The sequence below is a fragment of the Xiphias gladius genome, chromosome 6, assembly GCF_016859285.1.
Source record: "Xiphias gladius isolate SHS-SW01 ecotype Sanya breed wild chromosome 6, ASM1685928v1, whole genome shotgun sequence".
In the NCBI taxonomy this organism is placed as follows: domain Eukaryota; kingdom Metazoa; phylum Chordata; class Actinopteri; order Istiophoriformes; family Xiphiidae; genus Xiphias; species Xiphias gladius.
The window spans coordinates 14,040,856-14,054,526 of record NC_053405.1 but is presented as its reverse complement, the minus strand read 5'-3'; the positions used below and the strand labels follow the sequence as shown (position 1 = coordinate 14,054,526).

The 13,671-nt window shown below is 39.8% G+C and overlaps 1 protein-coding gene across 2 annotated transcripts in view; it reads left to right on the top strand.

Moving 5' to 3' along the window:
• atp13a3 (ATPase 13A3) overlaps positions 1-13,671 on the top strand; it is a 43,185-nt gene that overhangs the window by 9,111 nt on the left and 20,403 nt on the right. For both annotated transcript variants that reach the window (XM_040128065.1, XM_040128066.1), the window contains exons 2-10: positions 1,182-1,262; positions 7,045-7,137; positions 7,233-7,406; positions 9,139-9,372; positions 9,808-9,878; positions 10,181-10,264; positions 10,740-10,809; positions 12,078-12,212; positions 13,092-13,164. In XM_040128065.1, coding sequence (XP_039983999.1) covers positions 7,087-7,137; positions 7,233-7,406; positions 9,139-9,372; positions 9,808-9,878; positions 10,181-10,264; positions 10,740-10,809; positions 12,078-12,212; positions 13,092-13,164 — 892 coding nt within the window. In that variant the 5' untranslated portion in view covers positions 1,182-1,262; positions 7,045-7,086. The remainder of the gene's footprint in view (positions 1-1,181; positions 1,263-7,044; positions 7,138-7,232; positions 7,407-9,138; positions 9,373-9,807; positions 9,879-10,180; positions 10,265-10,739; positions 10,810-12,077; positions 12,213-13,091; positions 13,165-13,671) is intronic.

Genomic DNA, 13,671 nt, shown 5'->3' with positions numbered 1-13,671 from the left:
CTCCCCAGCCCTACATATACTCAGTGGATTATTTTTTAGCATGTTAGTTTCTTTCCAGGAACACTGATGATTGTCATGTTTAAACTTGTTTGGAAAAAAAAATAAACAGCTGCCTCATAATTCATCTTTGTTTTGTGTTTTTTCCCAAGCCAGCATTGCTACAATAGCAGACTAATCAAATGCGAGACAACAATGTGGCTTTAGGCTGGGCTTGAGGAATCTATTAATATCTCTGAAGTCATGCTGACTCCTAGAGGCCTCAAATATGGTCCTCTTTACTCCAGCAAGAACACCGGTTTCTCCTGTTATCTTCCTATTTATAACAGGACACATAATTTATCTGTTGTTTTTGTTTAGTTACTGTTTCTGGTGGGAAAAGGGGTTGTTTTATTACATTATGACATCAGCATTGGTATGGGATGGGAATACCAAGCCTCAGGAGTGGATAGGAGTCAGGAGGAATCACCTGACAGTTCTTTCATATGCTGGTGCCATTTTGATTATTTTCTCAAGGCAATGTCATGTTGTCACCTACAGTACCCAGGTTCATTAGTCACTGGGGGAAATAATTACTGGGAACAAAGCGTAAAAAGAGCAGGGTCAGTGCAGGACAGAATTAGTGACAACAGAAGTTCACAGAATCTGGTGGGAACAGGAAGTTGTAAATCTGAACTTCGGATGATAGGATTTCACTTACCCTCTAGTGTGTCCATGAAATTTTGTCCTAAAATTATCGTTAATGTGGACATGGTCTCCCTATTTGTACTCTCTTGTTCCATGATGCTGACAGTTTATTGTTGGACTTGACACTTCAGACAGTTCACTCATTTCTGTTTAGTTTCTCAACTGTTTAAAAATTCCACAATGTTGTTCTCAGCAGGGGCAACCAGACCAAATGAAATTATTGACAGGGGTCCAAATTTGGTTTCCTGGGTCAGTTAAATTAAGCTCATTTTCATCAGTTAGTAATCGTTGGTCTTTCGTAGAGAAGTTTGTAGTGAATTTCCATTATCTTGTTGAATGAAAGATGAAAATCTGTCTCTCCCAGTTAACCTCCAGTTTATCATAGTCTATTTATTGGAAAGACCTGAAAGAACCTTTTGGAAAGCTTTGTAATGTGCACTGTTTGCAATTGCTTGTTTAATTTTTATTTATTTATTTATTTATTTTTTCCCCACCAGGGTTCCAGGTTGGTGTGGTGAGAGAGCAAGCTAACTACGGGGAGGAGGACCGCCTGGGGCATCGTGTCCCTGGCTCTCAAGGTAACTAGAAACTTATATCTGATTAATGCTTGTGGACTGCCAAGGATATGCAGCTTAGATGTTTCTTACTGACTGAATTGCACAGATCATTGAAATGTGAATGTGCAACAGATTCAGTGTGACTCATTGAGACACCAATGAAACTGCCCAGAAGCTTCTCCAATGTCTAAGTCTCTGCTTTGGGCTCTGACTGAGAGTCAGCTAATTATGTTTTTTCCCAAAACTGTTCATGGACATTGAAGTGATTTGGTAGTTTTGATGTCCTTTGTAGCCAGATCACCATCTTCAGCCACATTGTCCACAGAAATCCTTCATATGGCCAGACACTCACCCAGACTGTAAATCCCCTCTAGCTGACTGCACTGTACAGTAAATTCTGTAACACCTACTTGTACTTGTGCACAAACTTGTGCTATTTATTGGACATGGGTTTACTCTAGATCATTTTGGTTATATATATTGATAAACAGATGGTTGACAGATTAAAGGAATAACCAACATAAAGTGTCTTAGTAAAATGTTGGGCCACCAACAGTTGCCAGAACAGCTTCAATGCACCTTGGCATTGATTCTACAAGACTCCGGAACTCTACTGGAGGGATGAACACCATTCTTCCAAAATATATTCCCTCATTTGGTGTTTTGTTGATGGCGGTGGAGAGCGCTGTCTAACGCATCAATCCAAAAATCTCAATTTTTTGTTAAAATGGATTGAGATCTGGTGACTTTGAAGGCCAAAGCATATGATTCACATCATTTTCATGCTCATTAGGCCATTTAATGACCCCTCGTACCCTATGGATGGGGGCATTGTCATCCTGGAAGAGACAACTCCCATCAGGATAGAAATGTTTCAACATAGGATAAAGATGATCACTCAGAACAACTTTGTATTGATTTGCAGTGACCCTTCCCTCTATGGCAGGGGTTCCCAAACTTTTTCAGCTCAAGACCCACTGAGACATTTGGTGTCTCCCCGGGACCCAAACTTACAAAAACGCATTGTAACGTCAGCGGTCAGCAGCGGCTAGCGCTGTCAAGTAATGTTAGCTAGCAACACGCTAGACACATGATAACAACAATTCAAAGGCTACACAAACAAACATATGACTGAATTTCTTTTCCACTGTCACAAAAGTTTGCTGAGAATGGTTCGTTTGGAGATGTATGTCCAATTCGTTCATTTTTAAGCTCACATTACTGAGCACCTACCCACATAAAACACATTGAGGTCTCTCCACTGCATTTTGAATGGCTTTATTAAGGTCAACGTTTATTGGGGTTGTGGGTGTTCTTTAGTCTAAGGGGAATATGCAAGAGGCTGTGAGTTTCAGTTTAGAAAATTTGTATTGTTACCTTTGCAAAGGAGGTTATGTTTCACCAGTGTCTTTTTGTTGGTTTGTGTGACACGGTTGTGAAATATGCGCTGTCAACCACAGTTTCTATTTACTGATGTCTTTCCCATAGATCTAAATGCAGATGTCACTTTAGTCACTGTTCCTATTGAAACACCAGCCAGTAGAGCAGTCCTTTGAAGTGAAGCTCCTGCCATCCGCGTCACAACAATGAACCCTCTGTCAAAGTCACTTAGATCTTTTCCTCTTGCCATCTTGATATGAAATCAGAATCAACTGGGCCTCTTCAGCATTTTTACACATGCAACAGAGCATGATTGAATGTACATTGCCTAATTGTACCATGCAGTGCACCTGTGTGGAAGCATCTGCATTTTTTACATTTCTCCACTTATATATTCAAGTTTTTCCTTTCATTTGTCTCCTGTCTGTAGTTTTCTTGTGTATGCCACTTTATCCAACAACACCATCAAGTGATCAGTTCTTTGTTTTATTTTCAATCTGGTGTATGCTATCTTAACATGATTTCTTACTATTTTTATATACTATTCATACATACTGATTTTGTGACAGTCCCCATTCTTGCTTTTGCAAGAGTTTAACTGAATGAAAGATATAACTTAATTTGTCTCCAACCCCAGTTAACATGTAACATATTGGTACTTGAGCCATAAACAAGGTTAACATGTCAGCCACCAAGCTTTAACTTTGGCCTCATGTCTGTTTGGAGTCTGTAATTGTGGAAGCTTTTATGTTTTCTGAGGTTACACCCTGCTGTTATCTGAGCAGATGGTTCCAGCATAACACACTATGTAACAATTTCTAATTTCAAAATCCACATAAGCTTGATACTTTTTTCTTTTTAGGTTCATTTGTTATTTGGTATATTATCTCTGAGTCATCATAACAGCAGCAATTTTGAGAAAAAGTGTATCCATGATTCCCTGTTGTCGGCATTTCCAGTCATTGCAGAGACTGGGGAGGGAATGTTCTTGTTACACTGCACCCACTGCCTAGCGCCGGCCAGGGGGCTGCTATTGTAAAATACTAGGAAGGGCTTGGTCCTAAGCAAAATATCCCGCTGTATGCCAGAGAAAAAGTCCAGCCGGGTGCAGCTGGCAGATAAGATCGGAGTGTGGGGGGCAGTAATTCAGGATCAGTGGGTGTTTTTAGGGTGGTGGGGGCACTATCAGGGTAGCCCTATGGGCACAGTGCCCTGTCACACCATGCCAACACTCCTCCCTGGGGTCAGAGGGCTCTAACTCCCCCTCTGCTTGTCACTTTATGTGGTTTTTGTTTTGTTTTGTTTTTTTTAATGCAACTCGATATTGATGAAAGAACATGCTCTGTCAAAGGTATCTCTGAATTACCGTCTGACTAAATGGGCTTTCATACCAAAGACATTCACGTCACTGCACAGTAGACACTCATTGCTTTAAATGGAGATTGTGGCTGCACTCTCCTGAACAATTGCATGAGGGGAAAATGGCATTCACTGACTTGATTTTTGTGTCCAGTTTTGTGGCCAAAGTTTAACTTAAGTCAACTTTGACACCAATATATGCTAACCTGCATAGCATTCTAGCAAACAGTGGGTGTGTGTGCCAAGTGTGGCACTCATTAGTCTAAAGTGAATGTGCAAGAGGATGTGAGTTCCAGATTAGAAATGTGTGTTTTGTTTATGTATGCCATTTTGAATTAACCTTAGCAGCTTGTAGTTCAATCATTGAATGACTGTGTCATTGAATGGCATGTGTAATGTTTAACATCTGAAAGCTTTGCACATTATTTGTATCATTAGTTTATTTTTACTATTTACAGATTACCTAATGTAATGTATTTTGGCAAGGACACTACCCTGTGCAAGCTATGCGTTTTGTTTTTTTTAAAAGAAAGCCTGCACTCTGTTTGTATGGCTCTTCTTCTCCTTACCCTCCATCTGTCTGCCATCCTATTCTTTTTCATTAAAAATTAGCCCCCCTTAGTTCTAATGTGTCTCTGTTCGTGTTGTTTTGTGGATGGCGTAGGAGATACTGATAAGTCCTCCAGTACTTTTCAGCTGCATTTCTCAGGTAGTATGTGATGTTACCTGAACTCAACAGGACTCATGGTATGATGTGCAACAGTAGTGCAGAGTGTATGCTGACATGCCAAGCTGTACTGATACAAAACACAGACATGCAGCGGCTAGTCTTACCCTGTCTTTAGCTGGATGTGGATTCAAGCAAATCCAACATGTAAACAAAGAAGCCAGACATTGATTTCCATCTCTAATTTGTTACTTCCTACATGTCTTTTGTAGCATGATTGGAATTTACGGGATAAAGCTCCACCACCAATGTTTCGCCCTATGCCCTTATCCCCCAAATGCTGAGTTGGCATCTTAGCAGGACAGGATGGGATGTCACCAGTTTCCCCCAGAAGCCCCAGTAAAATCCTGAGTGTACCTGATCAACTGATTGATTACCAACTCCTTACCTTGAAGTCAGTAGCCTAATTAATGTCTTTTTTTTTTTTTTATACTGCCTACTCACAGTTTGACTCTTCACACACAGTCAACTTCGCTGTTTTCTCTGTAACTCAATGCATTGCATAAGCCAAAAAATGGCAAAGTAAGCTGCTGGAGCTTTGTTTTGCTTTTAGCCTCAGACAAATTCCCTGCAGCCGAACTAACATTTCTAAGGGCCTTTTTGTTTTTGACCCAAATGCCCTTCTCTGTCAATATCAGTGGAGTATTCAGATACACACTCACACAAAGTGACAGTGTGCCTTCCTTGGCAGCTGGCTAGTCCTAGGGGACAACTGAGAGGAGGAAAGTGGGGCGAGCTTGATATTGGGTAACAAACACATCTGATGACTCAGTTGACCCTCTTAAGAGATAATCTTAGGTGTTTGAGGTCAAGCAACTGTCTGAGAAGGGCTGTGCATTCTTCTAGTTGGAGCATGTCCATTTACTCCAGTGAACTACTGACCTCTGATAACTTTCCTGTACTTTGTATCCACAGAGAGTTATGTCTTCCTTCATTAATGCTCTTTTCCCACTGACAGTTGAAGAGTTCATACTGGGCTCAAAAGATTTCACCAGAGTTAAGAAAAACATAATGAAGCCCCCTCATGTTGTTCCTCGTGTGCTATCAAACATTTTGCAATGCATCCACTTGTCTCACAGCCCTTGAACATTTTTTGTGTATGATAAAAATTGTCAGCTTGTTATTCACATGAATAGGCAAAACTAAAAAAACTTTAATGTCTAATGCCTAAAGCCTAGCAAGTCAATGCTAGTGAATTGCATTGCAGCGCAATGTACAATGTACAACTCTGGTTGTTGAGCTGATTTAATCCCTCTTGGTTTCTTCACCACATCTGATTGTTATTGTACATATTATATTCTTATATAGTCTATGCTGCTGATAAACCACTCCAAATGAATGAGGCAAGACTCACAAATCATTCTCCGAAATATTGTACTTTTTTATTTAAATGTTGTAATGAATTGACAATAGTATTCTAAGAGAAGTTGTAAAGCAGTTCTCATTTTTGCTGTGCTGAAGATATATTGAATCATGATACCACTGGAGCATATCAGATCAGTCCATGATGTTTGGAAATCATGACAACCATTTCACACTTATTTTCACACATTTTGTTTCCAAGTCTATCACAGTGTCCTACTTTCGCTGCCTCTCCATAGCAGTTTCACTACTATGTTACCCAAATCATTACGAAATCTATTTTGCTCTTCTCCATAGTCAAGAACTATGTTTAGTCTATTTGGTTATTTGCAAAAAAAGTCTTTTAATATAGTAATGATGAGTATGAACCTGAGGTGAAAACAAATACTACCTGTCCTGCTCTGAGCACTATGCTCCAATTTCAGAGAAGGTGCTTTGTTTGTTTAAAATAATGCAGTAGTGCATTTCAGGCATTTCAGTGTTAAACAGCGAATGATGTGTTGGATTGGGACCAAGACTGGCTAATCAGATTGGGAGGGTAACCAGTGCAACCCAAATTGCTGCTTTGGCTCTGCACCATCACTGTACCACTACATTTTGATACCAGATTAAATGGTAACTGCCTGCTCAGTAATGGTTCCCAATCCTTTTCAGTTTATAAACCCCAACAATAAAGTCATGCGGAGTGAATACATGATTTTGCAACCACAGAAATAAAGGAAATAAAAAAAGTGAGTGATTATCTGGGTTTCCCCTTTTCAGGCTTTTAATATAATTTTATAATGTTGGAAGCTTAGACAAATGTGGTGAACCCACACAGTACTCTTTTGCATTATATTCCTAGAAAGCATCTTGTGACCCTGCCCGGGATGTCTGACCCTCTGGTGTCGAGCCACTGTTTTGATAGGCTGTTTTGGAGCTGAAATGTTTTTTCACACTATTCATCCTGACATTTTTCGTCTGTTGTGTTTGCAGTGACTAAGGAAGGGGCCTGGGCTTGGCTAACTGTTCTGCAGCATGGAGAAGGAAGACTTGAAGGTCCTCAACAAGGGGGAAGAGGAGGAAATGGTACTCCTCTTTTTCATTTTACATAATTGCCAACGCGGGAATTCTTGCTTTCTGACTTTTCAGACTGCATAATGTTTTCTTCTTACACCCTTTAGGAGCTGCAGGGCTACCGTCTATGTCGTTGGCGGCTGGCCCTGGTGGGCCTTGCGGTGCTGTGTACAGGGGGCTTCCTCCTCCTGGTGCTCTACTGGATGCCAGAGTGGTGCGTCAAATCCACCTGCACCCGTACCACAGCCCGTGATGCTGAAGTGGTGTTGCTGCGCTCCACGGTAGGTAGCAAGTAGAGTTGCAATGATTGGTTGATCAGCAGAAAATTAATCTGCAACTACTCTGTTAATCATTTTCAGTCACAAATAGCAAAGTATTGTCTGGTTTCAGCTTGTTGGGATTTGCTGCTTTTCTTTGTCAAATATGATAGTAAATTGAATATCGTAAGGTTTTGGTCTGTTGGTCAGACAAAACAAATGAAAGAAATCAGTGTGGGCTTAGAGTCATTGTAAATGGCATTTTTTCTCAGTTTGTAACACTTTTACAAACTAAACAATCAAGAAAATAATTGGTAAATTAATCAATACTGAAAATAATTTAGTTGCAGCCCTTGTCGAAAGCTAAGCTGTGATGTTTTATATTTATATTCAAACTATTTGAATTGTTTCTTGGAAAGTAGTTGTCGCCACATCTACTGTTGAACAACTGAAAGCCCAGAAAAATAAGTGGATGGTAAAGTAGTGAACAAAGGTGATGAATTAAGGAGATTTACCGTCCATTGTGGCTAGAATAAAAGACAAAAAGTTTAAGCTTTTGCCTGATGTAGGCACACACTAGATGGTGCACTTAACTTGCATTATATATAACTTAATTTGCAGGCCTGTTTCAGTAATCTTTAAAGTACACAATCAGACATCTTCAAGCAAAAAGCCATTTTTGTGTTAGTTTTACATTTAAAAAGTCAAATGAATTGATACAGTTGCCATTTGACACAGATCCTCCACGTTTGTGGTTTTAAAAAAACAATCCCATGATTCTTTTTTCAAACCAGTTAATTGCAGGAGAGTCATGTCCAAATGCTGTCTGGCACAACTTGACAAATGGGTATATGCAGAAAATGTAAAGCTCAAGCTCATGCGCTTCTAAAGCTGTGAGTGAATACAACTAATGTACTGTTGCAGCACAATAAATACATTGAGACTGATTCCTACAGAAAGTCACACAAGCAGGAATGCACAGAAAACCTGCCATGTGTCCAACAGTGTGATCATATGTGTATATGTTTGTCCATGTGTGTCTACATTCCATTCTCTCTGCGTTGGTCTCATGTTTGGGAGCATGTGTATGTACTTATCCTTGACCCTGTGTATGTATCTGATTGTAGGTGTTGATTGAATTTTAAATGCCCTCATGAGCGTTGAAGCATTAGGAACCTCTTTCAATCTAAACGTTTTGCTCACTTTTTCAGTTGATGCTCATGACGAACATCAAGCACGTCAGGCTGCGTCAACATACAGTATAGGGGTGACCCACAAATTTAGATCTTTGAAGTAAAGGGTTCTTTTTTTTTTTTTTCGGGCACAAGTACTGGCCAAATACAGAGGTATCTGCAATCAGAAAGAAATACTGCAGCTTATTGCAGGTATTAGTTAGCCAACACGACAAACTCTTTACACACATTACAACATTTCACACTTCTGCCCTTTGACAAAACACACATAACCGCCATCACAACGATAAAACACCAACTAACTGCTTTAAAATTTGAACTTTTCCCTACAGTATTGTAGAGAGAAATCATTTAAAAACATGTCTCCCAATTGATAAACCACAGCCTATAACATTATAAAGAGATTATAAGATCATAAAGATTACATAATAATATAAAGATATAAAACAGCTGATGTGTGTTGCCCTTAAGTGTTAAGGTTAGTCGGTAATGGAGGGGGGTTATGGGGTTAATGTCCTCAAAAATTCAGTAGTTTAACTTTATTCGTGTATTTGTTTGACTAGGATGAGTTCCGACGCTGGTTCCTAGCCAGGGTGCGAGTGATGCTGGCCCCGGGGAGCAACCCCTTCCACAGCCTGGAGACCCAGACCACCTCCCCCTGCTCTCCTTCCTCTCCTTCCTGCCCCTTTTCCTCCCCTGCCTCCACTCCTCTGGCCAACGGACACACCCCTCACCCCTCCGATGGCAGCCCCGCTCAGGAGCTCATCAGAAGATTTGCCGACTACCAGCCCAAACAGGTAGGCACTCGTCTCCGCAATATATTGTATTTACACAGACACACTTAACACGCCAGTGATGAGAACCATCTATCGGTATTTGGTTTCCAAAGTTGATAGAAGGGTTTTCTATGTTTTATATCCACATTTATGTCTTAAGACACAAGGACAAATGCACTCATTTGCCTTGCTGTTCTTGTGGGTACTCTCCATTGACCACATTCATTAAATTACCCAAATAATAAACTCAACTATACAAATACATTTTACATTGACTTTATTGAAGGGGAATTTTATATGGTGGACTTTGTCAAACTGCTTTTCATATCAGTTTTCCTTTTAATTGTGCTTTGACTTTTTTGGACAGCATGGCAATAATGCTGACATGCATCAAATAAAAGTCTAATAAAAGTCTTTGACTCTTTCTACTGCCCCTCCCTTTCCTGTTTCCCTCAGATTCGCTATTTTACCTTCCATAGCACGAAGTATTATTGGAATGACGAGGTGCAGAACTTTGAAGTTTTAATGTAAGCATCCTTTGATTATCTACAGAAATTTTATTGGCTATGTTTATAACAGTTTTCAGGCACTTCCACTGCAGAAGTTTCTTCCCTTACAGTGAGCTAAAATGGCTACGGGTTTTATCTGGCAGTATGTTTACGGTAATACACAGCAGTAAGGATAACAAAAGCTAAAATGATAGAGAGGTAAAATGAGCAAAACAAGCACTTGCAGCTGTACTAACAGCTAGACTTGCATTGCTGGCACTGTTATGTGTAATTAAAAGTTTCGACTTTGTCTCATGCTTTGACCTACATTCCCCCTACAGCGGCCTGGAGGATCTGCAGATCAACTGCTCCACCCTCCACTCTGAGCACAGTGCAGGACTGACCAGGAACCAGCAGGAGTACAGGTAACATCTTATCTGTATGAAGGATGGGTCACACAACCTTAGGCAGCCAGACAGGAGGAGGGTGTCCATGCCTGTTGGTCAGATTATTCTGTTGTGTAAGTTACAGTGGCTGGAGATAATAAGCTTTGCCCTGACACATTGTGTTTGATTTTGTCAAGTCAGAAGTCGATGCAGGGATTCCTCAGGAGTGGCCAGGGGAAGTCAGTGCGGACATGTTGAAATGACAATTTAGAGTGTACAGAGCCCAGATGATTTCACTAAATAATACCCCTTCAACAAAAGTGGAGAAACTAATCAGTTAAATCTTTTGGTACTATTGTTTAGAATGAAAGCCTGCATACTCGTAGATTTTAATGGTACATTGTTGTGTATCTCTGCTACATACTATGTGTACATTATGTGAGTTTATGTGTTTAAATATGATATTTCGATTCACAACACTTGATTCATGAATGTGTTTTTCACCACATTTCAGGAGACTGTTCTTCGGAGTGAATGAAATTGCAGTGAAAGTGCCTTCTGTTTTCAAGCTGCTTATCAAAGAGGTAGGGCCCAGTTTGCATTAACATAGGCAGCATTTTCTTTAACTCAGAGGTTTAATTTTCCTTACGTGAAAAACGCAGCGTCAACTTGTGTGCTCAACTCATAGTTTTTTGCATGGATATTGGCACAATTAATGGGGTTTTATGCTAAATATAATGAGGTTATTTGGTGTGTGGCACATTGAATTTATGAACAACAGACATGTCTTCCTGCAACTGTCAGAACTTCATGAATAGTGCATCTCTGATTGTGTGCTACAATTCTGAACTAGCTTTGAAATTAATAATGATTATATGTGAAGGACACAATATAATTGTACGTGTCCTTTGTTTATTTCACAGGAGTGATTGATACCTTTTGGAAATTTGTTGTTACTTTTGCATGTTTTGTCTGTATTGCCAAAAAGAGCTGAAATTATTAGTCAATTATCGCTACAATTTTGATCATCGAGTAATTGTTTATTAATTTTTTTTAAGTAAAAAAGCCAAAACAAAAATCATGTTGGTCAAAAGATTTTTCTCTTTCAGGGATTGCTAGCAGGGTGCGTAATGGTCCAATACTCATGTCATTGTTTCTGTTCCTGCAAAAGCAAACATGTAAAACCAACATTGTGTCCTGTGGAAATGCCTCAAGGAAGACAGATAAATGTTTGCCTGTTGTTATTTCTTCAGGGCATTAGTCACTTGAACTACCAACAGGATCTATATTAGCAATGCAAACAGCTACTCATCTACTTAATCTGTTTAAGGGTGTCTTAGGTGTCTGTACTCTGTGCTGAGACTTTGTCCTTATTGTTACTCTTTTTACCAAGTTTCCCTTACATTTGATTTGACTTTAACTCTTTTCCAGCAAGCAGATATGGAGCCCTTTCCAGTTCTGTGTATACTTCTTAAAGGAAATAATTTGAGATATCTACTTACTGTATTTCTTCAGTCGGAGAGCTGTTTGACAGTAAATACTACACTAGTGCCCCTTGCAGACCACAGTCTTTTGGGTCACAACTCACATTCAAACAACTAGGTAATATGACCCAAGGGACATATATCAAGCCAAGTAAAGTAATTTATATGTGTTATTTCACCTTAAACTCTGCTAAAGCATGCGGGAACTTGATGACTTATATTTAGCAGATTTTTCTTCTCACTGTCCTGATAGCATGCTGGTTATGCCCTCAAGTGGCCATCTCTGATTTTAACCTCATTGTAGTTTTGTCTTCATGCTCTCTCCTCTGCATATACCTCACTAATCTTTCCCTCTGTCATCCCTACAGGTCCTCAACCCTTTCTACATCTTCCAGCTCTTCAGTGTGATCCTGTGGAGTGCCGATGAGTATTACTACTACGCTGTGGCCATTGTTTTCATGTCGGTCATATCCATAGCTACCTCTCTGTACACCATCAAAAAGGTGAGCTCCACAAATTGCAGAGACTCTTTATTAATCCAGAGCCATGGCAGGACTGGGTTAAAGTGAAATGTAAGAGAAATGAGAGTTCAGCAATTAACCTGTCATACTTCACAATTTGTGCCTGGGTTATGTTGAATGTGGTTGCAATTTAGATTTTCGGAAACATTTTTTTGCAGATTTTATTAAATTGTTAAGGCACATTTATGGCATCACAAGCTCTTGAGAATTGATAGCCTGTTTTCCAGAGGACAAATCCAAATATTCTTTGTGATCCCGTGATCTTTCCTTTTGTACCAATAGGCCAAAATGTCAACTTCATACACAAGAGGTTTCATAGTCTAAATGTCAGTAAAACAGCCTTTAAAACTAGGATAAGACAGCATGTAGCTAGTCGTATTATTTTACCGAATACGGTACGTGTCATGTTTCTTATATCACATAAACATGACATATATCTCACTGCTTGGTTTTATCTTAGATTGGCCTCCACAAAAGTGTGACTGCTATATGAAACAGTACATCAAGTACCAAACAGACTCAAAGGAATGCATATTATATTACAAATTATATGCATATTACACTGCTGTAACTTCACACTAACTTAACTGCTCTGGTGCAGTAAATTTTGTAACGTTACAGCACCAGGGTGAGCCCAGGGCTGAGCCATGTCAGACACACTCGCTGCCCCACTCATGTCTAATCCAGGGTTTTCAAGCTAGCATAAAGGCTCATCTGCACACGGTCTGCTGCCCCTGGCTTCATAGCTTGCAAACTCAGACGAAAACACCCTTGCAGTTACACAGGTGGTCATGGGAATCAAGAATGTCAAGTTTTTCATCCATGTTTTCTTTGTTTTTTGTTTTTTTTTTTTTCCTCCAGCAATACGTCATGCTTCACGATATGGTGGCAGCTCACAGTATTGTCCGTGTGTCTGTATGCCGAGCCAACAATGGTTTGTTAATTTTTCTGTTTTTGTGTCTCTTTTTTGCAAATTGCCTCTGTAGAGTCATTCAAATACTAGCTCACACCATGTATTATTCTATTCAGTTTCCAGCTTTTCTGAAGAGTGCTTTCCAAACCAAAACTGACAGTAGACATTTTTCTGCATTTGCACTGGGCCAGACTCAATTACACAGTCACACTGCTCTGGCTGTCCTCCAGATGGCTGCTAGTGTGGGACACTGCAGACTTGCATAGAGAGTGTGTATGGGAGAGAGTGGGTGTTGCAAGCGTATACATTTAAAAGCACTGTTTAATGGTTCTGCACATACTTTTTTACGACTACATGCCTTTTAAAATGGGTGCTAGTGTCTGCAGAGGTGATGCACAAGCATTGACAGTTTCATTAGGTGTCTTATCAGCTGTAGCCAATTAAAGTTAATCTCATGAGTTGGGCAAAGGAGAAAATGTAACTGGTATTTAGAATCAGTCAGACACCAAGCTTTGGAGGTTGGTACAC